This window comes from Monopterus albus, unplaced genomic scaffold (genome assembly GCF_001952655.1).
Source record: "Monopterus albus unplaced genomic scaffold, M_albus_1.0 scaffold105.1, whole genome shotgun sequence".
Classification (NCBI taxonomy): Eukaryota; Metazoa; Chordata; class Actinopteri; order Synbranchiformes; family Synbranchidae; genus Monopterus; species Monopterus albus.
The window spans coordinates 1,788,093-1,811,107 of record NW_018127985.1 but is presented as its reverse complement, the minus strand read 5'-3'; the positions used below and the strand labels follow the sequence as shown (position 1 = coordinate 1,811,107).

Genomic DNA, 23,015 nt, shown 5'->3' with positions numbered 1-23,015 from the left:
GAAGGAGTGGCTTTACAACAACTCTGTGACTGTTCTTGAATGGCCCAGCCAGAGCCCTGACTTAAACCCCATTGAGCATCTCTGGAGAGACCTGAAAATGGCTGTCCACCAACGTTTACCATCCAACCTGACAGAACTGGAGAGGATCTGCAAGGAGGAATGGCAGAGGATCCCCAAATGCAGGTGTGAAAAACTTGTTGCATCATTCCCAAAAAGACTCATGGCTGTATTAGCTCAAAAGGGGGCTTCTACTAAATACTGAGCAAAGGGTCTGAATACTTATGACCATGTGATATTTCAGTTTTTCTTTTTTAATAAATCTGCAAAAATGTCAAAAATTCTGTGTTTTTCTGTCAATATGGGGTGCTGTGTGTACATTAATGAGGAAAAAATGAACTTGAATGATTTTAGCATATGGCTGCAATATAACAAAGAGTGAAAAATGTAAGGGGGTCTGAATACTTTCCGTACCCACTGTAGTACTGCACAGTATTGTAACATAGTAAAAATAGATGGCAATAGAGAATGTGAAGTTTCATCACCCCATGTTGAATTTGAGGTTAATGTGTCATTATGGGAGGTTCATACTCATTATCCATCATAGAGATATACACTACATATATCTATAAGTTAATATAAATAATAAATACAGCTGGATACAGTAGTGGGCGCTTTAACTATGTCCAAACGTCCACTTTAGTGTTCAGTTTGAGCACAAACAGGAAAGAAATTGATTCATCTGTGGTGTTTGTGTTATCTGCTGACAGCTTGCTAGATAGCGCTAGCTCCCCAGCTGAGAGATTAGATCAGGGTGCAGTCATTTCTCAGTCTGTCACTCTCATCGACGAGATCTTTAGGCCTGCTGTGAGTTAGCTAAAGTCAGCTAATGTTATCCATTCTGAGTTACCACAAGGGGTCAAGGGGTTTTTCTCCAAAGAGTTTGTACACATTTAGTAAGAGTCATCTGTGCAAGCATGAGATCTTTGTGAAAGTGCAAGGAGCTAGTGGACTGTAAACAAACTGTAAACAGGCAGTTCATTGTTGGTTTTAGTTTGGGGATAATGTGAATACAATAATATAAAAATTACCAGCAAAATATTTTTCAACAGTGTTACCTATCCTGAAGTTTTATTGAGAAAAATGAGCCATTTACTCTATGTGCACATTCATACCTTGGGCCTAGACAGTTAGTTTGTTTATTTTGGTCATGAATTTATAGCCACAAAAGTGGTAGACTGTGGTACTGTACTATGGTAAAGTCTGTGGTAGACTGGTACTGTTTCTTTTCATGTGTTGTCATTCAGCATAATGGTCAGTTAGTCATATTCTCCACTGTGTCTGATTGCCTCAGGGCCAAGGCGGCTGTCATGTGATGTATAAATTCCTTCTCTCTTCTCAGAAAGTGACTCAAGTTTGAGATTAGTCACAGATCTCTAATGCTGCTCTAATGTATGAGGAAAAACACTACACGTAACATTAAGAGGCTAAAATTTCATAGTGAAATTACAATAAGCAAGGTCTACCTAACTATGCACTGGGTAATGAGTTCAATAAAAGTTTGGTCATGGCTGTGTAACTGACAAAATAATGTGAAATTTTGTTGAAGACTGTTCATAGACATTAATGGAAGTGTGCTCTCTCTCTCCAGAGAGTCCACCGAGGAGTGCAATGGGATCAGTGGTGCTCTGTCAGTGGAGTCTGTGCCGGGGCAAAGACTAAATTGGTGTCCCGCCAACACCACCACCCCTGTCACTGCTCCAGCTCTCACCCTGGGACCCATGCCCATGCCCATGCCCATGCCCAACCCTGTTAGAATGGGGGACGGCCTGGATGCAGCGCAGATGTCGGGCGGCAGCAGCAGTCAGGGACAGGCCCAGCCAATGGGCAACCCTTCACCTCCAGAGTACATAAATCCCACCAGGCCAAAGCGCCAGACCAATCAGCTGCAGTACCTGCTCAAGGTGGTGGTGAAAGCCTTGTGGAAACATCAGTTTGCCTGGCCCTTTCAGGCACCAGTGGATGCTATCAAACTAAACTTGCCTGTAAGTACTTGGCTCTGTCTGTATGTCACACATATTAAAACTCAGTAGGCATTACATAGAAATAACCACCAGGTTCTCTGCTTCTACACATTGCAGTTGTACGTTGATTTGTTATGTGTTGAATGTGTACGTAGAGTATTGTTTGAGATATCAGGACTTGTACTCCTTTTAGAAGGACTCGGTTGCATTAATTCTTCTACAGTGTAAAAACAACTTTGATACACATTTTAGACAAATCTTTTATTTTGTTCATGAGTTGTGTTCAATGTAGACATTGATAGCCCAGAAAATATTTAAGCTTATTAATCAATAAAGAGAGTCAAGAGAATCTGCTGTAACCATCTGTGCTCTGCTTAGTCAGTCAAGTAATTTTATTTATATAAGCCAGATATCAAAAATCATATACAGCATATAACACCCTCTATCCTTGTATCGAATAAAGATAAACCATGAAAAAATACCGATGTACTTTTAATGTTACTTTTAACTTTACATTACAGCAGCTTCATCATGCCACTAAAGAATGTCACATTGTTGACTTACTTTTTCAGGACTACTACACAATAATCAAAACTCCTATGGACATGGGAACAATCAAGAAAAGGCTTGAGAACAGTTACTACTGGAATGCCCAAGAATGTATCAGTGACTTCACCACGATGTTCACCAACTGCTACATATACAACAAGGTAAATATGGAAGATTCTGAAATGTGACAAAAGTTTGTTTCTCTTCATTTATAAAAATTGATATTACTCGTTGTAAGGAATGATAATCGAAAGCAATTAAACCTAACCCATTTAAATAAATTAAAAATATCAAATGATTGGACAGACCATTCCTGGAAGGAGAGTTGTTGGGTTTTGGGGCCTTAGCCGTCTCCCTGCAGAGAAATTTTACTCATTTTATTAAGCTACTGATGTGCTAACAGGGCTATATAAAAGGCCAAAGTCCATGGATATTACTGTGAATAACCAGATATCAGTAATGCTCTCTGAACTTGTATCTAAGAAAAATGTATAATAAAATTATTTGTAGACATCATTTGTGTACCTAAAATATAAAAGAATGTCAGCTCATCTGTGTTTTGTACCTGAGCGTGAGACGTTGCTAATGATAATGTTAGCTGTATCTGGGGCGTTACTATGTCTGGGAGACAGCAACACATCGAGCACAGTGCATTCCTTCAGATTCACATGGTGTTGAAGTGAAATTATCGTGTTAGAGGTGCTTCCTTCTTGTACAAGATATCATTACTACAGGGGTTGTATTTTGCTGTGTCATCATCTTTTGTAGCGAAGCTTTGCCAAATTTTTCTGCAGTTTTCTGCAGTCAGCTGTGGTCCAGGATGTAAGCAGAAGCCTCTTTTGACATGCTTTGTTAATGTGTTGCGTAACAAATGACGTGGAGTTAGGTCCACGTCGCAGGTCCTGGCAGATAATTATAACTTTTATGGACTGTAACGCTCATTGCAGTTCACTCAGGAGCATGATTGAAATATGCAACAGTTAGGAACCGAAATGCAGAATCATAATGCACCTATCTTAATGAATCCAAGGTTCTTGGAAATTTGGTACCAGTTCCAACTCGGAACCAGTTCTTGATACTCAACCTTAGATAGGAGACATCATTTTGAGCAGGGCCTTTTTGGCACACATAAGGCACTTTTGCACTTTTGTTCCTCAGTGCTCCATTCAGACATAACCGTGACAATGAACAAGATGAGGGCGCAGGGACCATCTACAAACTGCAACACTGAAAAGAGATACTACAAAAATATTCACTCCTAGAGTAGCCTAGTGTCATCAAAATCACTTAACACATCTGGTCCTGTTTTGGTTAAACCACAACACTTTGTAGATGGTCTCATAGCCGGCTGCATATGCGCTGTTTCATCAAAGTGGCTCATTTTGATCAGAATTAGGTTGTAGCAGTGTCTGCCTGCCTTACTACAGTAAAGAAGTATTGTTTGTGTTTTAACAATGTTTCTCTTATGATTTATTGATCCGAGAACTTTGAAGATGTGAATATCTCATCCTAGAATCGGTACTATACCACTTTATTAAGCTTTTATATTTTTTCAGGGTGAGAACATAACCAGGTGAATTTAGAATATCTGCTATGTATGTCCAAGTAATGTGTAGGCTTATTTGGAGATTTGCTCCAGTGTTTTCAGAGATGTGAGTACTAGCTAGCAGACCAAGCTTTCTCCATGATGTTCGCTTTCCTCTTCATCATCGGACTGCATTGAAATTTCCTGATGTCTTGACTATTCAAATACTAAAATTAAAAACGGATTGCCTACCCAATGAATGAATATCCAAATAGTTGAATAATTGGGTTAATCTCCACTTTAACTAAGAGTGTTTCTCTCCCCTTGCAGCCTGGAGATGACATAGTCTTAATGGCTCAGGAGCTAGAGAAAGTTTTCCTCCAAAAGGTTACCGAAATGCCTCAGGAAGAAACTGAGATTGTTGTAATGACAGGGAAGGGCCGTGGCCGGGGCCGGAGAGATGGCGGTATGTAATTTACCCCTTTATCTTATTTTGTCAACCCATGTTCTTGGAGCTGGCTTCTGTGAGACAGGATATTTACCCATGTGTCGTCTTCTTTCATTAAGGTCTGAACTTGAAACCAGGGGCCATTATTGATTCTTCATCTACGACACCTCAAACACGTGGTCTGTCAAACCTCTCAGCAGCACCGCAGACCAGAGGACCAGTGCAGGGTCCGCATTCACTACCTCCTCAGCCTTTGATGCAGGCCCTGCCATCCCACATGCCCCCAGCATTACCCAGCCACACGCCACAGCACGGAGCTCCCTTCTCCCTAGGCCAGCCAGACTGCCCTCCTCAAGTTCCCGTCATGACTTCTGTGCCTCCCCCTGTTCAGACTTCCCTTCCTCAAGCGTCGATTCAGAGCACTGCCCCTATGCTGCAGAACCCCATAACCATGACCAAAGTGAGTGTGACTGACAGGGAAATATGCTTAGGTAGTTGGGCACATTTATGGCCATGCTTGGAGAGCATTAAATGTGTGGTTATGTTTTTGCATCTCACTTTAATTATTTCCTTGTCCTGTTGTCCCATTTCTCTGCTTTCTTTTTTGTTCACTGCTATCTAGCAAAGAAAGAGCCAGAAAAGGAAAGCAGACACTACAACGCCTACAGCAAATGACCAACTGAGTGAGTCTTCACCAGCGGAGTCTAAATCTGGGAAGACACTACCCAGGCGAGAGAGTACCAGACCTACGAAACTGATGAAGAAGGATGCTCCAGACTCTCAGCATCACATAGGCATGGGGATTGGAATGAGCGGACCAAGTGGAGGTCATAGCCCCAAACCACAGGATCAGCTGGGATACTGTGCTAGTCTGGTTAGGGAAATGCTGTCCAAGAAGCACGCTGCTTACGCCTGGCCATTCTATAAACCTGTTGATGTGGATGCACTGGGACTACATGATTATCATGATATCATCAAACATCCCATGGACCTCAGCACCATTAAGGTGTGTTGAAGATGCTATATTTAATCAAAGGTACCATAAGATATTAAAGAGAGAGGGCTAGCGTCATGGCAAGTAATTCATATCCTTGATGTGCTTAATAGGCCAAGCTGGAGAACAGGCAATACCGGGAACCCCAGGAGTTTGCTGCTGATGTCCGATTAATGTTTTCCAACTGCTACAAATATAATCCACCAGACCACGAGGTGGTAGCTATGGCACGTAAACTACAGGTAAATGCAAAACATGCAAACGGTGTCAGACAAAATTGAAAAAGGCAGGCAGTTCACCTGTATAGAGTTTTATTAAAGTATGCACTTGAAGAGAAGGTTGGCGATTGAATTGTTGTTTGTTTACACTTAGCAGACATATCTATTCTGAATAAACTGTATGCAGCCTTTGCTTAAAGATGTTTTGAAAAAGAATGAAAATAGTGACGTCCAAATTATTTTCTATCAGTTGTTCACAGTACAACATAGAATTTGCTTTTGCCAGAATGTTGCCTCAGTGATCAGTCTGTTACCTAACCATGTTTTGTGAAACTGAACAAACAGTTTCCTCTTTTAACTACGAACCTGGAGGGGAGAAAGTGTGTGTGTATATAATTGTTTTTTATGAACAATAAAACTGCTGGACCCGAGGTTTGTTATTTTGGCCATGTCTTCACATGCCCATTCGATTTCATTTTCTTTTTTTTGCTGTTCAGTTTAATACTTTATTTGTCCCTAAAAGGGCAGTTCAGTGATTAGAAGTATTTGACATACAGAGTTGAAATGCATAAGGATCTATAACAGTGGCCAGTCTTTAGTTGGTTGAACACCACAGAGTCACATATGATGTTTGGAAAAAGAATAAAAGTGAGACATTGTGTTGAATCTATTCCTACAAACAAGTAACACATGCATTTTGTGTTTTTGTTTTCATTTTATAGGATGTCTTTGAGATGTGCTTTGCCAAGATGCCAGATGAGCCTGAGAGCAAGCCTGTGGTTTCTGCCCCAGCGCCTACACTTCATCATCCTGCCCCCGTTAAGCCCCCGCCTCCTCTAGCCCACTTGGCCTCGTCCTCAGACAGCTCCAGCGACTCATCGTCTGAATCTGAGTCTTCCACAGATGACTCTGAAGAGGAGAGAGCCCAGAGGTTGGCAGAGCTCCAGGAACAGGTCAGTCGGCAGAGAGGATTCAGGGTGGTTCAGTTTGTGGTTCAGCTCTCATTAGCCTTAGCTTAGAACTGGTCTCTTGTCTTGACACAGTTGAAGGCTGTCCATGAGCAACTGGCTGCTCTATCCCAACCACAAACCAGCAAGCCTAAGAGAAAAGAGAAGGAGAAGAAGGAGAAGAAAAAAGATAAGCATAAGAAGAAAGGAAGCATTCCTGGTCTTGTAGATGAAATCCAGGATGCTACACCTGTTTCACAGCTCTCGAAAAAAACTAAGACCAGTAACAACACTAACAAAGATGTGGTTACCAAGAAGAAACCCAGGTGGGTATTAAACTGTATCCTAGTCAGACTCCCGCTTAGAGAAACTACTTGTTATTGGATATTAATTTAGCAAACATTGGCTTTGCAGCGTGTTGCATGGTGGTTTCAGTAGTTAATCTTTATTTTGGGTCATCTTTGCCTGTAGCTGTTTAAATTTGTTAGTTTTTTAGGTGGAAAGCACTTTGAGCTGCTTATATAGAAAGTTACTGTGTAAATTAAGGACAGTCACATATTAGTAAATTACACATTTGTGTTTTGCCTCTGTAGTAAAAAGGAGGCAATGAAAAGCAGTCACTCCTCCAACCTGCTGCCAGTTCCCAGCCTTGAAGATGACCTAGGGGCTGCGGGGTCATCAGCTACAGGGGAGAAGTGCAAGCCCATGACGTACGAGGAGAAGAGGCAGCTAAGCCTGGATATCAACAAGCTTCCTGGTGACAAGCTTGGCCGTGTAGTGCACATTATTCAGTCCAGAGAGCCCTCCCTCAAAAACTCAAACCCTGATGAGATTGAGATTGACTTTGAGACGCTAAAGCCTTCCACTTTGCGTGAGCTGGAGAGATATGTGTCTTCCTGCCTCCGCAAGAAGAAAAAGGTTCCAGGTAAGCCACTGTGGGAAATCAGCAAGAGGAACTGGACACTGTTATTATCCAGAAGTGTGAAATTACTATAGGTAAGTAATTCACTATTGTTGTTTTATTCCGGAAATACATGAACATGTAATTGTTTTGTAGTTGAGAAGACTGTGGAGTCCTTGGCTGCCTCCAGAAAGCCTGGATCTTCTTCAGAGAGCAGTGGCTCCAGCTCAGACAGTGAAGCTGAGGGGACAGGTAACTTACCGCTCAAATGGCCTTCATCAGTAACACACAATTAAGTGTCTAATCTTTATTTCACTTTTTTTCAGGAATGATAAAACAGCAGAAGAAGAAGGGCCAGTCTGTAAAGGAGGGTAAGAAGACGCATCCTCATGTTCAGAGCGGACCCGTTCCGACTGGGCTCCATTCCCAACCTGCAGGTCTTCAGTCCAGCAGTCAGATGAAGCAGCAGCAACATCTACCATCCTCTGCAGGCTTCATGGCTCCCCCTGTAGCTGCTCTGGAGTCTTCCCAGTTATTGGAATCTAGCTTTGAGTCTCTGCCGCCTTTTGGCCAGCCCCTCATGCATCTGTCCCACCACACAGGCCACTCCTCCTCACCACCTCCACCTCCTTCCCTCAATGCTCATTCTGCTGGACCAGTGTCCCCTGAGACCCACCCCTTCCTCAACCAGCATCTTGTCCTCCCATCTCCAGGTAAGGCTGTTCACAGGCTGCTGTGCTTTTGACAGGTCCACTACTAATGAATACTTAGCTTCATTATTTCTGCAGGTGTAACTGCACTCCATCTCACACTAAGTACTCCTACAAAAGCAACCAGTCTCCAACCTGCCGTTTTCAAAACTCACGGCTACTTTGTCATTAACCTGCAATAAGCCATATGACCTCATATTTGCACTTAGAAGAACAAAAATCCATCTTATTGCTGGACTAAACTCAAGTCATTCAATATTTAATAGGACTGGTGTTTTGATCACAGCTACTCTATTTTATTTTAACTTACTGTTCAGTAAATATGTAAATAAGCACTGATGTCTCCTGCAGTAGTACCTGCAATACACCCCTGGTCTATACTCATTGCCAGATGAGACTAAACACCATTTTGAGGGACTTTTATTAGCCCCTACTCCAGGGTAGGTACTCTTCAAGCACAATTGGAATCATGAGTGACATGCATGTATGTTGACTACAGGACCACTAATTGTCATTTCCTAAAAACTGTTACCCATGTAGCGATCAATAGCCAGCACTGCTGTCGGCCAACAAAAGCCTCTGCAGAGGGTTAGTAGCTCATTATATAACTAACGTTAACCATTGTGAGCTTGTTGGCTGATCACCAACAGCCAGGCAGCTTGTCCCTTTACTTCAAGTCCCCATGGCTGCTCATTCTGCCCATTTCCAACCATTTAATGTTTTTATCTTGGGTACCTCTAGATTAGCTTGGCACCACTCATAGCTCCAAATAGCCTGTAATTATTTCAGAATGATAAAACCAGGAAATTTCTTCCTAAAAATGAGAGGATAATTTGTGAATGCCCACAGCTCACAAAAAATGTAGGATAGGCTAGTTCAGACTTTACCTCTGGACACACTCAAATATCTTTTGTAATTTCATCGCTTCAGTTTTTCTGCTCTTGTTCCTCCACAGGTTTATCTGTTTGATCTGTGTAACAGTGCCCATGCAGCACAGCTCTAGTATGTGTGGGTGTGCACACATGTGGTAGCGTGCTTTGTTTGATGTGTTTGTTAGATTAGATACTTTTTTTTTTTTTACTGCGCCCCTAGATCAGACAGGCTGGATCCTGCCACAGTCTGGTCCTGTATTTACTGTTGTGCTGTGCAGTTTATATTGTAATCTCACCTTCTGTTGCTACTTTAGTGAACTATTTTTGTCACGGTGAATTCCCCAAAACAAACAACTCTAAATCTCTCTAGATGGCTGTAGGAGCAGGGGGAGGGGACAGGGTTGGATAACCTTGGAGATGGCCTCATACCTGAGAGGTGTGAATTGCCATGACCACTTGATTGAAATACGAATGAAAATCTCCAGCCTCTGGCAGGCAGTTGTGCAGTTTGTCCCTCTCTACATCTCCAAATGACAATGTGCGAGCTGCGCTCACTCCAAGCCGTGCGAGGTCGCATTATTACGAGAAAATACAGTATGTAGTTATAATGACAAAATAGACTACAATATGTTGTTTAAACAAGAGTATATTGAAAGGCGCTGTACCAGAGTCATATTCCTCATGTGTCCATCACACCTGGTTGGTAAAGCTGATTCTGATACTATAATGAGAGAGGTTTCTCCTTAAAACAAGATTTATGCTGCCATAGTCGGTTCTTGTGCATGTTAAACTGACTCCAAAACATACTGATTGTTCACTGAGCTTCTCCTTCTTCATGTTGGTTAACATGTCAACCAGCAACAATGAACACATCAGCTGTGTGTGAGGCTCACAACTGGTCAGCATGTGCCAGAGTTTGGCATCCTGTGCCCTGCTTGTGTCATATAGACCTACAGTGGATCGCTCAGCCACACACAGGTAAAACAGTCTGTTTAAATCCAAGCATCACTTAAGTTAAATGTGATGATGATTGGATCTTCAAGCGCTTACAATGCTGCAACATTATGAATTCCAACCAGATTATGCCAGTAGGCTGGTTCTTTTACCTCTCTTGGAGGAAAAAAAAGTGGTGGCGTGTCATTCTGCTGCGTTCCAGCAGCACTACACCTGCAGTTAATGTGTCCTTTGCTTTGTTGGTAAAACAATATCGCCACAGGTCTTGTTTACGAGAAATCAAAACTGAAAATTGACACCAGAGCAAAATTCAAGGAGGAGTCAAACTAAAGCCGCTTGAGAGATGAATCTGCTCTTTATGCCTTTGTCGCTTTCCCCACTTGCTTTTCTAGCTGAACAAGTAGGCTATAAAATAGTGATCTGTCCGTTAAGACAGTGCAGCGATACCCAGCCATTAAACCCTCGTTCTACTCCTGACAGCAGCTGTGTGATATATAAGATTTCAAATGAATGTTCTCAGACGTTATCTTCTTCATTGTAGCATACTTTACTATTATTAATGTAACTATCTTTAATAGATCTTTGACTAGAAATATGAAACCCAGTGTAGCACGTAATAATTATTTATTTGGTGCAGTACCTGTATGATAAGGATCATGATCACACAGTTCAATTGTATAAACATGACCTAAACAAAAACACAACTCTGCAGTATGAACACAGTACTTCTCGAAGCTCTCATTTGTGTGTTTTTGAGACCAAAACGCCATCTAATGGTGACACTGTGCAAATCAAGGAATGGCTCTTTGGTGAGCATGTTTACTGTGGTATCCAGACATGCCTTACCAGGCAACAGAAGAAGGGGGGCTCACAATAACTGCAAGCCAGCTGAACGCATTCAGCTGGCGTATGCAATTTTGAATGGCTCCATCTGTCTGTAGTTCATGGGGGTGCTCCCCAGTAGGTTAGTTCCTAGAACTGTTAGGCCTGAAAGAGCCCTATGTTGCACTTTAACAGCTCCCCTGAAACTGTCAACTAAAACAGAACTGCTGTTTCTTAGAGATGAAACTTGTCAAGGATCACAATATATTAAGTGTTTGGTTTCTTCTTTCTTGGAACTGTGCACCCTCAGCCTTGCACAGTTCCATGCCTCAGCAGCCTTCTCGACCCAGTCACAAAGCAGCACCTCTTCATCCCAAGCCACCTCAGCAGCAACCAGCACCTTCTCATCAGCAGCCAACCCTACAGCAGCAGCAGCAGCAGCAGCAACAACAACAACAACAACAACAACAACAACAACAACAACAACAACAACAGCAGCAGCACCTCCAGCCCCAGTCAACAGCACCACCACCACAGCATCAGCTCTCCTCTCAGATTCTCCACCCTCCACAACCTCTGCACCAGCGGCCAATGTCCCCTCCAACACTCACACCCCAGGGCCTGCTGTCTTCCCAGCCCCCTCAGATGCTACTGGAGGATGATGAAGAACCAGGGTCTACGACACCTATGACCCAAGTACAGTTATATCTACAGCAGTTCCAGCAAGCCCGTCAGCCCCAGCAGTCCATGCAGTCGCTCCAGGCGCAGGCTCGTCAGCAGCAACAGCAACAACAACCAGGTTCTCTCCTGCAGTCTGTGCAGGGACAGTCTCAGCTGTCTTCTCAGACCACGCTGCCTCCTTCCCAGCTCTCTGTTCAGTCCCAGGCTCATTCGTCACATCAAGCCCTGCCCCAACAGATGCCCCTGCACCAAGCCCGCCACATGCAGCACACCCAGCAGCAACAACAACAGCAGGGACAGCAACAGTTGAACTACCAGCAGGGTCCTGGACTGGCTGGTCAGTCCCAGGGATCACAACACAAGGTATCCATGGCCACCAACAAAGCCCAGCAGCAGATCATCCAGCAGCAGCAAGAGCAGCCCTCCCCTCACCCAACCAAGGCTGATCCTTACAACACAGGTGAGTCTGTAAAGATGAGGCAAAATGTATTGTGTGACTGCTTATAGAAGCAACTGTTGGCTGAAGTTTAACACTCCTCCTTTTTGCTGACAGGTCACATGAGGGACAACCCATCCCCTCTCATGATGCATTCACCACAGCTTCCCCAGTATGCTCCTGTACCTCACCAGTCTCCACCTCACAACTTGCAGCCCAAAAAGGTGAGGAACCTACACTGGGTGGACACAGTATTTCTGAGAGATTAGTACAGGACTGACATTATATTTCCATTTCCTTGCCATACAGCAGAGGGCCCCTGGGAGCCAAGGTGGGTTAAAGGAAGAGAAACTTCCTCCATCACCAGTGATGAGGGGAGAACCATTTAACCCTGCAGTGAGAGCAGACCATCACAAACATCCTGACAGCAAGCCTTCTCAACCAGGACACGGCCAACAGAGTGAGTACCAAGACTTAATTTTCTCCTCTGGCTGTCTGCGGTCAAAACACGCATGAAGAAGAAGCTGCACAAGGTATTGACACCATACCTGTGTGTGTCCACTTGTGTTGAGCAGATGTGAAACCCATGGACAGCTCACGACCTGTCATCCGCTCCTCTGAGCCCAGTGGGCCACCCTCCTCTCTACAAGACAAGGATAAGTTCAAGCAGGAGTCCAAGGCACCCACTGCCCCAAAAAAGGTACAGGTGGGTGTTAAGAGTCACTTTTTCAAATGGTCTGGTACACCTCTTTCAGTTTTTGTGTATGAACTTCCTACGTTCTTAATCTGAACTCTGCAAGAGTTTTGACTTTATCATGATAAATAATTAATGTGTGTTTGTCTTTGTGTGTGTGCGCGCCTGGAATTCCTAACATTATGGGAACCAAAACCTGTTTATACACACACACATTGTGGGGATGTGGCCTTCATTGTCTGGTCTCCACAATATAAATCATTTAATTTTAGGGTGAAGGATTGATTTAAGGTTAGGTTAGGGCTAGTGGGTTAGGAACCGTTAAGGATAGGTTAAGTCCCCAGGATATTAATGCCTGTCAATGTAAAGTCCACATGAGTAATGAAAACAAACGTGTGTGTCTGTTTTCTCAGGATGTGAAACTAAAGAATATGGGCTCATGGGCCAGCCTGGCACAGAAGTCCACTTCTACGCCCTTATCTGCAGTGAAATCATCAAGTGACAGTTTTGAGCAGTTTCGTCGTGCTGCCCGGGAGAAAGAGGAGAGGGAGAAAGCCCTGAAGGCTCAAGCGGAGCAGGCAGAAAAAGACCGGCTACGCAGGGAGCAGGACAAACTACGGTAGGGATGTCAAGAAGAAGACTGGAGACAGACGTAGCAACAGACTTTGTCAGTTGGCTTAAAGCAATGTAGCTCATAAAGGGCAATTTTAGAACAAGAGCGGCTGGACTTGCTGTGACTTTTGGAAAATGTGAAACCATTCCTCTGAAAGGCCCGGTAACAGGATGGGTTTACTTAAAGTGACACTCACTGTGGGGGGGGGTCATTAGACAGTTGCATGAGCTTAACAGACGTTGCTGCTTCACTGTTTACTTCATACAATTAGAGAGCTTCAAAGAGCCTTAACAGCTTAAAGACACACTGTATTGCTGATGCCAGCAACATCAATAATGTGCATGTTTGAGTAATATAAATGTAGAATAATAAATTTAAGACACTAATGTATCTAGGTGCTTGTTGACAAATATGACTTGGGGAACCCTGGACTTGTAAGGTGGATTTCCAACCATAGTCAGCAGCCCCTATAGTTGTCATAGTGAATAATCAAATTCATGAAAATATATAACATTTTGAAAAGCCAAAGTGGGGGAAGTCACTTTCAGGATTAAAATAGAGCTCATCTGGTCTATCCACCACACAACAGGGGTCCTCAGGTTGCTTCTTAGCCACAGTGCTGGTCCCTGGGTCACAAGCCGTTGAAAACCCCATTATAAGGTGATGTGATGTGCCCTCTAGTGGCCTATTGTGGGATCACAACAGCAACTGTGTTCAGTCACCATAAGTGTTGCACTGGGCAGGATTTGACTACTTGGGTCACATGCACAACAATGACACCTATGTACAGAGAAGGTTTAACTCACCAGGGTTAGTTTTCCTTCTAATGTGTGAATTATTGACCTGAATGTTTTCCAGAAGTCGGGATGAGGAGGACATCATGGAGCCAAGCAGAAGGGTGCACGAGGAGCCGCGCAGGCGTCTGGAGCAGCAGCATATCCAAGCCCCTTCACAACAACAACAACAACAGCAACAGCAGCAACAGCAACCAGAGGCCCAGCCTGCTGCTATTCAGCAGCCTCCTCAGCAGCCTCCTCAACCCCCCACACCGCCTCAGTCCGCTACACAGAACCCACTAGACCAGCAGAGGGAGCTAGCACGCCGTCGAGAGCAGGAGAGGAGGAGACGAGAAGCGGTAAGATGATTCTATAGTTTTAATATGATATTAACTGCCATACAAAAAGTAAGTAATTGTAAGAGGTGTGCACATTAGCTGAAAAGCTCTTTTTGAACACAAACAGTGGCATTAATAATTGTTTTTACATTTAAAGCACTAGGAGCAGTTTTCCTTGAAGCTGAGGAGTGATGTATGTTCTTTTCTCTCTCCAGATGGCAGCAACTATTGACATGAATTTCCAAAGTGACTTAATGGCTATCTTTGAGGAGAACCTGTTTTGAGGAGAGGAGCAACTGAAACTTAACTGCAAAAAGAAACAAACAAATATATATATACAACTTGGATGATATACACTTCTTCTAAAGTGAGGTTTGACGACCACAGAGAGACAGGGACTGTATGTAGCTGTGACGGACGGGTACTTGGAGACGAGTACAAACGCTGCACAGGCAGTCAAAGCTCATTTTGCCCTTGTGGACTGAACACACAGCACACTGGGGGGAGGCTCATCGTTTTGGATGGAATTTCCTGGGTATTTGGCATCGCCTGCCTGATGTCTCCCAACAAGAGAGAAAGGACCACTGTTGGCGCAGTTGCCTTTGTCACACTTGCTTCTTACAGAGTTCATGTGCGCAACAATAACAGCAAGAGCAAAGACGTCTCAGTGGCCATGGACATGCTCTGATAATGTACTGACAGACTGTGCAGAGGCGTTTTGAAACTGCCACATATCTGAGGTGGTGAAGAGGACTAGTCCTTTATTCTGTTTTTAGTTGTAAGTGAATGGGAAATTGTGGGGGGTGGGTGGTCACTTCCATACTGTAAATCATGTATATTTCTCAGCAGAGGTACACTTTGCCTTACACCTCTTTCCTAAACGGGCCATTACGTTCTGTGGCCTGCACACATGGACAAACCAGTAACATTTACAAGCAGGACTAGGAGCAGTGCCGATCTTTTTTCATCATCTAGTATCTACTATAAAGAAGTATTTTCTTATACTACAATAACTGTTTATTTTGGATCGTTCGTTTTTCCTCTTTAAATCTTCACACTGACACGCTTTGCCACCCCTGACTATGCCAAACAACACATGATCTTTTATGCTAAATTACTTGTCTTAAAACATGGTAGGTAGCTAGTGGAAAAAAATGCAAATATATGCATTATCATAGTACAAGTAAGTATTTATCAAAGACAGAATCAGTGGAAGTTTTCATCCTGCCTTGTACTTTTTATTTAAAGCTACAGCAGAAGGTTTTTAGCAGCTGAGGAAAAGGTCCAGTTGTTGCTGAGCTTTAGTTGGAGCAAGAATTGCACCATTACCTGTATTACAGTTTGAGACGTAGTGTTGGAAATGTTCATCTCATTGGCCCGTTTACAACAGTCGCACTACTGGACTGGTTCAGAAATGACAAGATGAGGAGCCCCTTGCTGCTCGCTCTGTGTGCGCTCTAATCTTGGAGTGTCTGAGGCAGGAAGGGGACAAGACGAACACTTAACACCTTCTGCATCTGTTACCTGAGTAAAATAGAGACAGCAAGTTGCTCCCGGGTAGTTCCCTGAGGGCGCACTGTGTCCACATTACAAAATAAAAGACGAACGATTACAAGAGTAATGAAAAGGAAAACAGTGGAAAAACTATTTTGGTTTATATCTTTGTTCTTGTTCGATAGTAGTGGATGTGAGTTATACTTCTGTTCTTGGAGACATTGTCTGAACGGGGATGAGTTAAAATCTGAATGCATCTCATCATCTCCACTCGTCTCTTATGGTGTTTTTCTCCAGTGCCTGTATTGTATTGCAGTTCTCGTTGGCTTATATTACACTTCGAGGGGGTTTAGCCAGGGCTGAGTTAGGAACGGGTGGTGTAATATTGGAACAGGAGGGAGAGTTTTGAAAGAGTTTGTGTATTTAAAAAAAAAAAAAAAACACTGAAAAGACAGCATTTTATATTTTATCTGTTGTCAATATTTGGATTTGAAATTTAGTTTTAGCTGGGCTTCTATGCGTGTACACGCCTGACAACTTTCTCATTTTGTCCAGTCAGATTTTAGGTAGATATGTTTCAGCATTGCCACACTAGCTTTTTGAGTCTGATCTGTGTGTGTGACTGTTTTTGTTTTAATTTTCTTTTAGTGTGTGTGTGTGTGTGTGTGTGTGTGGTGCGTGGTGCGTGGAGGCATGTTCCCTGATGTAGATAAACGTCCTATAGAAGAAACAGATAAACAGTACTACTGGAGAACTTGTTTCTGTGCTTATACCACCTTTTTAATTTCTGTGAAGTCCACCGTATATGAATATATTTTTATTATTAGACTGGTTTTGAAAGGGTAAAAATCCTTCATTCCTTTTTAGTCCCTTTCCTTTTCACAGTAACTGTTGGGGATAATGTGCCATGAGTTTTTAAAGAGAATGTGCTGACCTGCAGCTCAGCCAGAGTTTGCGTTATTCAGGTATTTTATTTTGTGTTACATTTTTCTGTTTTGGGGATTTGCAGCATTTTCCTCGATTATTGCTTGGTATGAGTGGTTTATCGAGGTCTCTGATTAAGTCTACTATGATCATTGAATAAACTCATCTCTTTTATAGAAAATAAACAAAACCTGTCGTTTTTTTTAATGTGAAAAGCTTCATGGACCTGGTTGTAGCTTACTCCTCATTTAGCAGATTCTCAGATTTACATGTGCCAAAAAGGACCCAAACGGTACATGTAGCTGGGTTCAGAAATTATTAGTGGTGTTGTGCATGGAGCAACATTGTTCCACTAATTTCAGTGGAAATTGGATATTCAAAAATACAGTTGAGCTTCAGGCTCCAAAGAATCGGTTTTAGAGGTTTTGTACATGAGTTTAAACACTTTTTCCACTGTGTGATGGAGGACACAGACTGGCCAAGTGTCACCCAGAGCACAGAAACATCTGCTGACTTCCCACTATTAAAAAACAAACACAAACAGCAGCTACAAAAAGAGAACCCCTTGTAGCCTGCAGTTAAAGTAATCCTTGCACCATCTCTAAGCTTGAAGATGGTGCACACCTGCATGTCTACATCTGCAGTTTGAAGCTGCTGCTACCTTTATTTGGTACAGTGATACAGGTTGGACTGGGGCTACAACTACTGGCACTGTGGATCAGAAGCTGACATTGAGTGCCCTTGCTTACTAGCAGCATGATTAATGATGATATTGTAAGGATGAGGTCGAAGACATCTGACAAACCATTATTAACCCTCCACAGAAAGCAGGGTAGTGCTGAACTTGCACTGGCTCCACTGTTATTAATAATGTGTACAGTTGAGCAAATGCACTTAATATTACAGTGTACGGTGCAGCACTGTGTTGCATTTCAACAAACAGCTAAACATTTTGCCCACCACTAGTTACTTAGAATATCTGAAACGCTGCCTCCTCTTCAGATTACTTTATTGTGACGTATTAGACAGAAGTATTAGTATGATATAACATCTGACTGGGCCATGGATTTATTAAGACCTCCTATAATACATCTGTTGTTATGACGGCATCCATGGACTCAGCGCTACAGGCTCTAGAAACCGACGGGTGACCTGTATGTATTACAACACTAAATGGTGGCTAACAGCGTTATTATCTGTATAATCGTCATTATTATCAGTATGAACAAGTCATTGAGCTGTTAGTAAAACATCCTAACTTGGTGGTGATGTTCATGTTGGCGTCAAAGCATAATCATTGCTTAATCATTTTAATTCAGTTTGGTCATGTTGTTTTAGTACTACTACAGTACTACTACAGTACTACTACAGTACTACTATATTCCCTAGTAGATATGTGCCCTGAGTGTTAGAATCATGTGATTTTCCTGCCATCCAGTGGTCACATCGAGCAACTACAGTATATTAGTTTAGTCAACATATCGTTAATACAAACAGGAAGGCATACCAACACTTCCGGTTTGTGATTTCAAAAGAAAGTAGGTCAACACTGAAACAACAAACCTACTGTAGAAAATGTAACTATACATTCAGTTCGTGACATATCCATAGGCAGTTATTCGTGATAGTTAATAACAGAAACGGGTTTGCTACCACTTTAATAGGCACGCCTGTACAATTGTATGCACGTAAATCCAACACTTCCGCCTTAAACATGTTTATGAAGCTCAAGCTTGTCAATGTATAAATTAAAATATATTTTTATTATTGTGGTCGTAGTTAAAGGTGGTGTTGTACTAGACTACATTATAATCAGAGGTGCTCCTCATATTCTGACCATCTCTAGTATGAGGTCCGGCGGTAAAGATAATGGATGGATGTGCCTGTTAACGTGTCCGGTCGGTGTATTAACATCGTGTTAATTGATGTTGCTGTTCCTCACTGTGGCCACTGGAGGGCAGTGAATACTCAGGATTCTAAACACACCTCTGGAAAATACTTGAAAATAAAATCGGAACATAATATTCTGTCTACCGTATGTTTGGTAGGTTTAGATAACATGAATGTCTTTACCGATGCTTTTAAAAATATTAACTATCAGTGTAAATAGAAATGTAACCCCCGTCTCTCAGTTAAGAGCTGTTTGCTCCTCCTACACCAGCGGGGTGGGATTCAGTTCATTTTTTCACTTTATGCCTTATTTTCCACTTTGTTTTTAGCATTTCGAGTATTTAACATTTTGTTTTCTCCGCTTTTACACGGAGGCTTTTGCAGCAATGTCTTCCAATGCACGACCTAACTTAAAACACCCTCCACTTTAAACTGATGCTGTCCGAGGAATAGGCTACCTCTGGTTTGGTTAAGATTTATTTATTTATTTTTTCTTTTTTTGGGGGGGTGGGGGTTGTCTGGGGAACAACGATTTGACGTAAACAAGCTTTGTTGTGTTTTTCTCCAATCCTTCAGGAGAATGCGGAAGCAGCATCGTTACCTGTGTCCTGGGTGCAGCTGATTTGAGTCAAAGTGATTCACACTGGCTGCACACGGACAACACCGAGAGCAGCTCCGGGACACTGTTTCATCAAATGGCAGCTGGCTCCGGCTTCGTATGGGACCAGATTGAACGGCAGAGACTAAAAGCGGTAGGTTGTAAAGAATGACATGTTTCTTTTGTAGAAAGTGAAATCAAACTCTCCGCCTGTTCCCCGTAACAGATGACGCATAGCCCGGTACAGGCTATTAGTTGCACATGTCACAGGAAGTAGGCTTAAGTTGTCAACGACGAAGGTTTTCTTGTTTTTAAATGTTGTTGCCCCGGAAAGAAAATTAACTTGTTTAATTGTTTTGTTGTGTGTGTGTGTTGAATATTAGATGGTCTAATAAATAGGCTGTTAGTTTGGTTTCCTGTCTGAGGGAATGTTTCCTCTTTTTTATCTTTGTAAACTGAGTACCTTTGACCTTTGGACTCTTGGTTGGACAAAACGAACAATTTGAAGATGCCACCTTTGGTTTAGGGAACATGATGGACTTTATAGAAGAACCTCAATCCAAGTGAACACGAGTTAATTTGTCAGACCATCCCTAGCACAGTGTCTGTCACCTAAAATACAGTAAGTTGTGACAGTCTAGCCTGAATCTTTTGGACTTGCAGTACAACGTACTGATCCCACTGAGTTTAATAAGTTCTATGGAGATGGCAAGTGGCCCGATCCACAAAATCCACAGTTCAGTACGACACTGTGAGCTTGAGAATGCTCTGTATTTCTATTTTCAAGTTATTATAGTGTTTGAAGCTTAATGGTGAAAATAGAATGTGTGCTGAATTCCTTACTGTAAATACTGTTAACTGTTTTGTGTCTGCAGACATGGCCATGGAGAGCAGCACGTCGAACACCTGCTACTACAGCCACAATGTCACCTTCTTCTACAACAGGGTGGGTAAGAAGATCAATGTAGTGTGGACGACTCGGGACTTTGTGGTGATCGGACTGGGCCTGACGGTGTGTCTGATTGTCCTCCTGGCCAACTTGATGGTGATGGTGGCCATTTTCATGAACCGCCGCTTCCATTTCCCCATCTACTATCTCCTCAGCAACATGGCTGCAGCAGACCTGTTTGCAGGGATGGCCTATGTCAACCTCATGTTGAACACAGGCCCCTGGACCAGCACACTCACTAAAGAGCAATGGTACCTTCGCGGGGCCCTGATTGACATCAGCCTGACAGCCTCTGTGCTCAACCTGCTGGCTGTCGCCTTGGAGCGCCACCAGACCATCCTCACCATGCAGCTGCACAGCACGATGCCCAAGAGGCGGGTGGTGCTGCTGATAGTTTGCATCTGGGCTGTGAGCATCATCATGGGCCTGGTGCCCTCCACATTTTGGAACTGCGAGTGTGATCTGGATGACTGCTCTACTGTCGCTCCCCTCTATAGCCGCCGCTTCCTCATCTTCTGGGCAGTCCTCAACTTGCTCACTTTTTTCATCATGGTAGCCATGTACACTCGTATCTTCTTTTATGTGAGATACCGGAGCCAGTCTGCCTCTCAGCAGACCACAGAGATGCTGCACAGCCAGACTGTTGTCAACCTGATGAAAACTATCTCCATGGTTCTCGGTGAGAAGTTGTGTGTGAGACCATCCACTACTGTGTATTAGTTGTGGGTCAAAGGTGAAGTTTGTATGGTTTGGTTTTTAATTGACCCCAAAATTTACCAGTCTCCCTCTGAAAACACATCTACACTATATGCTGTGTGCAAACTATTGAGGACATTGATTTACAGACACTTTTGCACAGCTTTTATTTCAGGTTCGTCACAGATTAGTATCTTTTTTATTTAAAATTGTGGTAGACTTTTACCTGAATCCACTTCAACTTGTGCAGTGAAGGAAAAAACGGTATGAATTGTTTTATTTTGAAGGTTTTGATACTTGATGCTGATGCACCTCCCGCTCCGCCCCCCCCCCCATAAAAACCAGTTTTGCAGCTTCAGCCTTGTTTGTTTCTCAGATGTTGATTACTGCATATATATTTTTGGTTCAAATGTTGTTGGGAATTTCCAGTTTAACCCAGAGAAACTTTAAGTTATGTTTTTTTGTCATAGTGCACTTCTGTCATTGCTCAGGTGACTTCTTAGGGACGGTAAATCTTGATGTAAGCAATCAGGATACAAATATTGTTTGACAGAGCTGCTCTTTGAGACTGCTGTCACATTACATTGAGAAGCGCTGATTGTATTGTTGTTGACTCTCTTCTTTACTCATTAATAACCCAAATCTCTGCAGGTGCCTTTGTCATCTGTTGGACCCCTGGCCTCGTAACGCTCCTACTGGATGGGCTGCTGGGCAAAGACAGCCATGCCAACGACTATGAGAAGTTCTGTCTGGTGATAGCCGAGTGCAACTCTCTGGTCAACCCCATCATTTACTCCCTGCGGGACGATGAGATGCGGAGGATGTTCAAGTGGATGCTGTGTTGTTTGTTTCAGAGAGGTGCTGTCCAGCAGAGGGAGCCTTCACCTGCAGAGATTGACTCACCATTGCACCAGGTACATTATGTTTCAGTTAGGGCTGATACAGAAAGTTGTTGACCAGTGGAAGATACAACCAGCGATATGAAAACAGTACACATCGAAACATCCGCTTATATCGGTACCTGTGATTTAGCTGAACAAGAAAAGGTCCTGTTTACAATTAGTGCTTACAACACATTTTTGACATTCCTCCTCTGTGAGACGTGCAGGTTTTGACTTGCCAGAGATGCACACACCGATTTCCAAGCAAACCTATCTGAAGTAAAATAAAAGGCTCTAGTACCTGGCACAAGGAGGAGTCGAGAGGTTCCTCCTCGATTTGTTTCATTGTGTTAATCTTGGAACAAAGACTACTTTTCTTATAAACATGTCTGGAGGGAAAACTGCATTAAAAATGTTTTCAGTAAATGTTAGAAAGTGGGACTCAAAATTAAATGACTTTCTTGAAATTCAGAACTTTTGTGCTAAATAAATTTTGTTTTCAGGAAACTCTTGGCTATATCCAGAAGTCAGAAGACCAGGCCCTGTGTCTACCTCAGGACAATAATGAGGACAGTTGGACAGTACCAGGGGTATGATGGCTGTAAACCTACATAAAAAACAAAAGACTACTTGTTATCAGAATGGGACACACTGTGTAAAAGTTAATTCTTTGTTTTGCTGGACATTAGCTAACCTTTGTCTCTTCCATGTTTGTAAATTGAATTTAAAAATGGAGAACATCTATTAAAAAGCTGACGAGGACGGTGTTTCTGGTAGCGTCTCCATGAGGCCGACAGATTCACATTAATCATCAGATGGTGCAATCTCTCCTTTTATTACATTTGACTGTCACAAGAGCAATTGTGACAAATTATAAAATGAAACACTCCTAAAATTGAAATCAGATGCTGAAAAATCACACTAAATCATTTTTATTAATTTTCTATAAGAACACTACAATTTGTCATACTCTTCCTTTTGTTTTACTCTTTCTAGAGCACTTCTAAAGTTGAGGTATAAAAGGAGTTCATACAGACTCAAGTCTGAAAACAGTGGGGGTTATATACAAGAGAAATGGAAAGAC

General features: G+C 42.7%; 2 protein-coding genes across 5 annotated transcripts in view; both read left to right on the top strand.

Moving 5' to 3' along the window:
- The window catches only part of brd4 (bromodomain containing 4), a 32,270-nt gene extending 15,832 nt beyond the window's left edge, over positions 1-16,438 (top strand). For 2 of the 3 annotated variants that reach the window (XM_020610260.1, XM_020610258.1), the window contains exons 2-19: positions 1,649-2,042; positions 2,594-2,731; positions 4,426-4,561; positions 4,663-5,003; positions 5,166-5,549; positions 5,651-5,779; positions 6,478-6,708; positions 6,799-7,028; positions 7,296-7,627; positions 7,760-7,855; positions 7,930-8,316; positions 11,272-12,102; positions 12,196-12,302; positions 12,388-12,538; positions 12,654-12,784; positions 13,186-13,391; positions 14,244-14,520; positions 14,715-16,438. In XM_020610260.1, the coding sequence (XP_020465916.1) occupies positions 1,779-2,042; positions 2,594-2,731; positions 4,426-4,561; positions 4,663-5,003; positions 5,166-5,549; positions 5,651-5,779; positions 6,478-6,708; positions 6,799-7,028; positions 7,296-7,627; positions 7,760-7,855; positions 7,930-8,316; positions 11,272-12,102; positions 12,196-12,302; positions 12,388-12,538; positions 12,654-12,784; positions 13,186-13,391; positions 14,244-14,520; positions 14,715-14,783 (4,440 nt within the window). In that variant the 5' untranslated portion in view covers positions 1,649-1,778 and the 3' untranslated portion in view covers positions 14,784-16,438. The remainder of the gene's footprint in view (positions 1-1,648; positions 2,043-2,593; positions 2,732-4,425; positions 4,562-4,662; positions 5,004-5,165; positions 5,550-5,650; positions 5,780-6,477; positions 6,709-6,798; positions 7,029-7,295; positions 7,628-7,759; positions 7,856-7,929; positions 8,317-11,271; positions 12,103-12,195; positions 12,303-12,387; positions 12,539-12,653; positions 12,785-13,185; positions 13,392-14,243; positions 14,521-14,714) is intronic. The other variant, XM_020610259.1, reaches the window with a different exon arrangement.
- Positions 16,439-19,341: 2,903 nt separating this feature from the next.
- Positions 19,342-22,550, top strand: lpar2a (lysophosphatidic acid receptor 2a). Of its 2 annotated transcripts, none has more exons than XM_020610286.1 (4): positions 19,342-19,559; positions 20,281-21,033; positions 21,702-21,964; positions 22,435-22,550. In XM_020610286.1, the coding sequence occupies exons 2-4, from the start codon at positions 20,283-20,285 to the stop codon at positions 22,525-22,527; spliced, it is 1,107 nt and encodes a 368-aa protein (XP_020465942.1). In that variant the 5' UTR covers positions 19,342-19,559; positions 20,281-20,282; the 3' UTR covers positions 22,528-22,550. The 2 variants fall into 2 exon arrangements, with proteins under 2 accessions (XP_020465942.1, XP_020465943.1); XM_020610287.1 differs by lacking the exon at positions 19,342-19,559 and adding an exon at positions 19,826-20,027.
- The last annotated feature ends 465 nt before the right edge of the window (positions 22,551-23,015 follow it).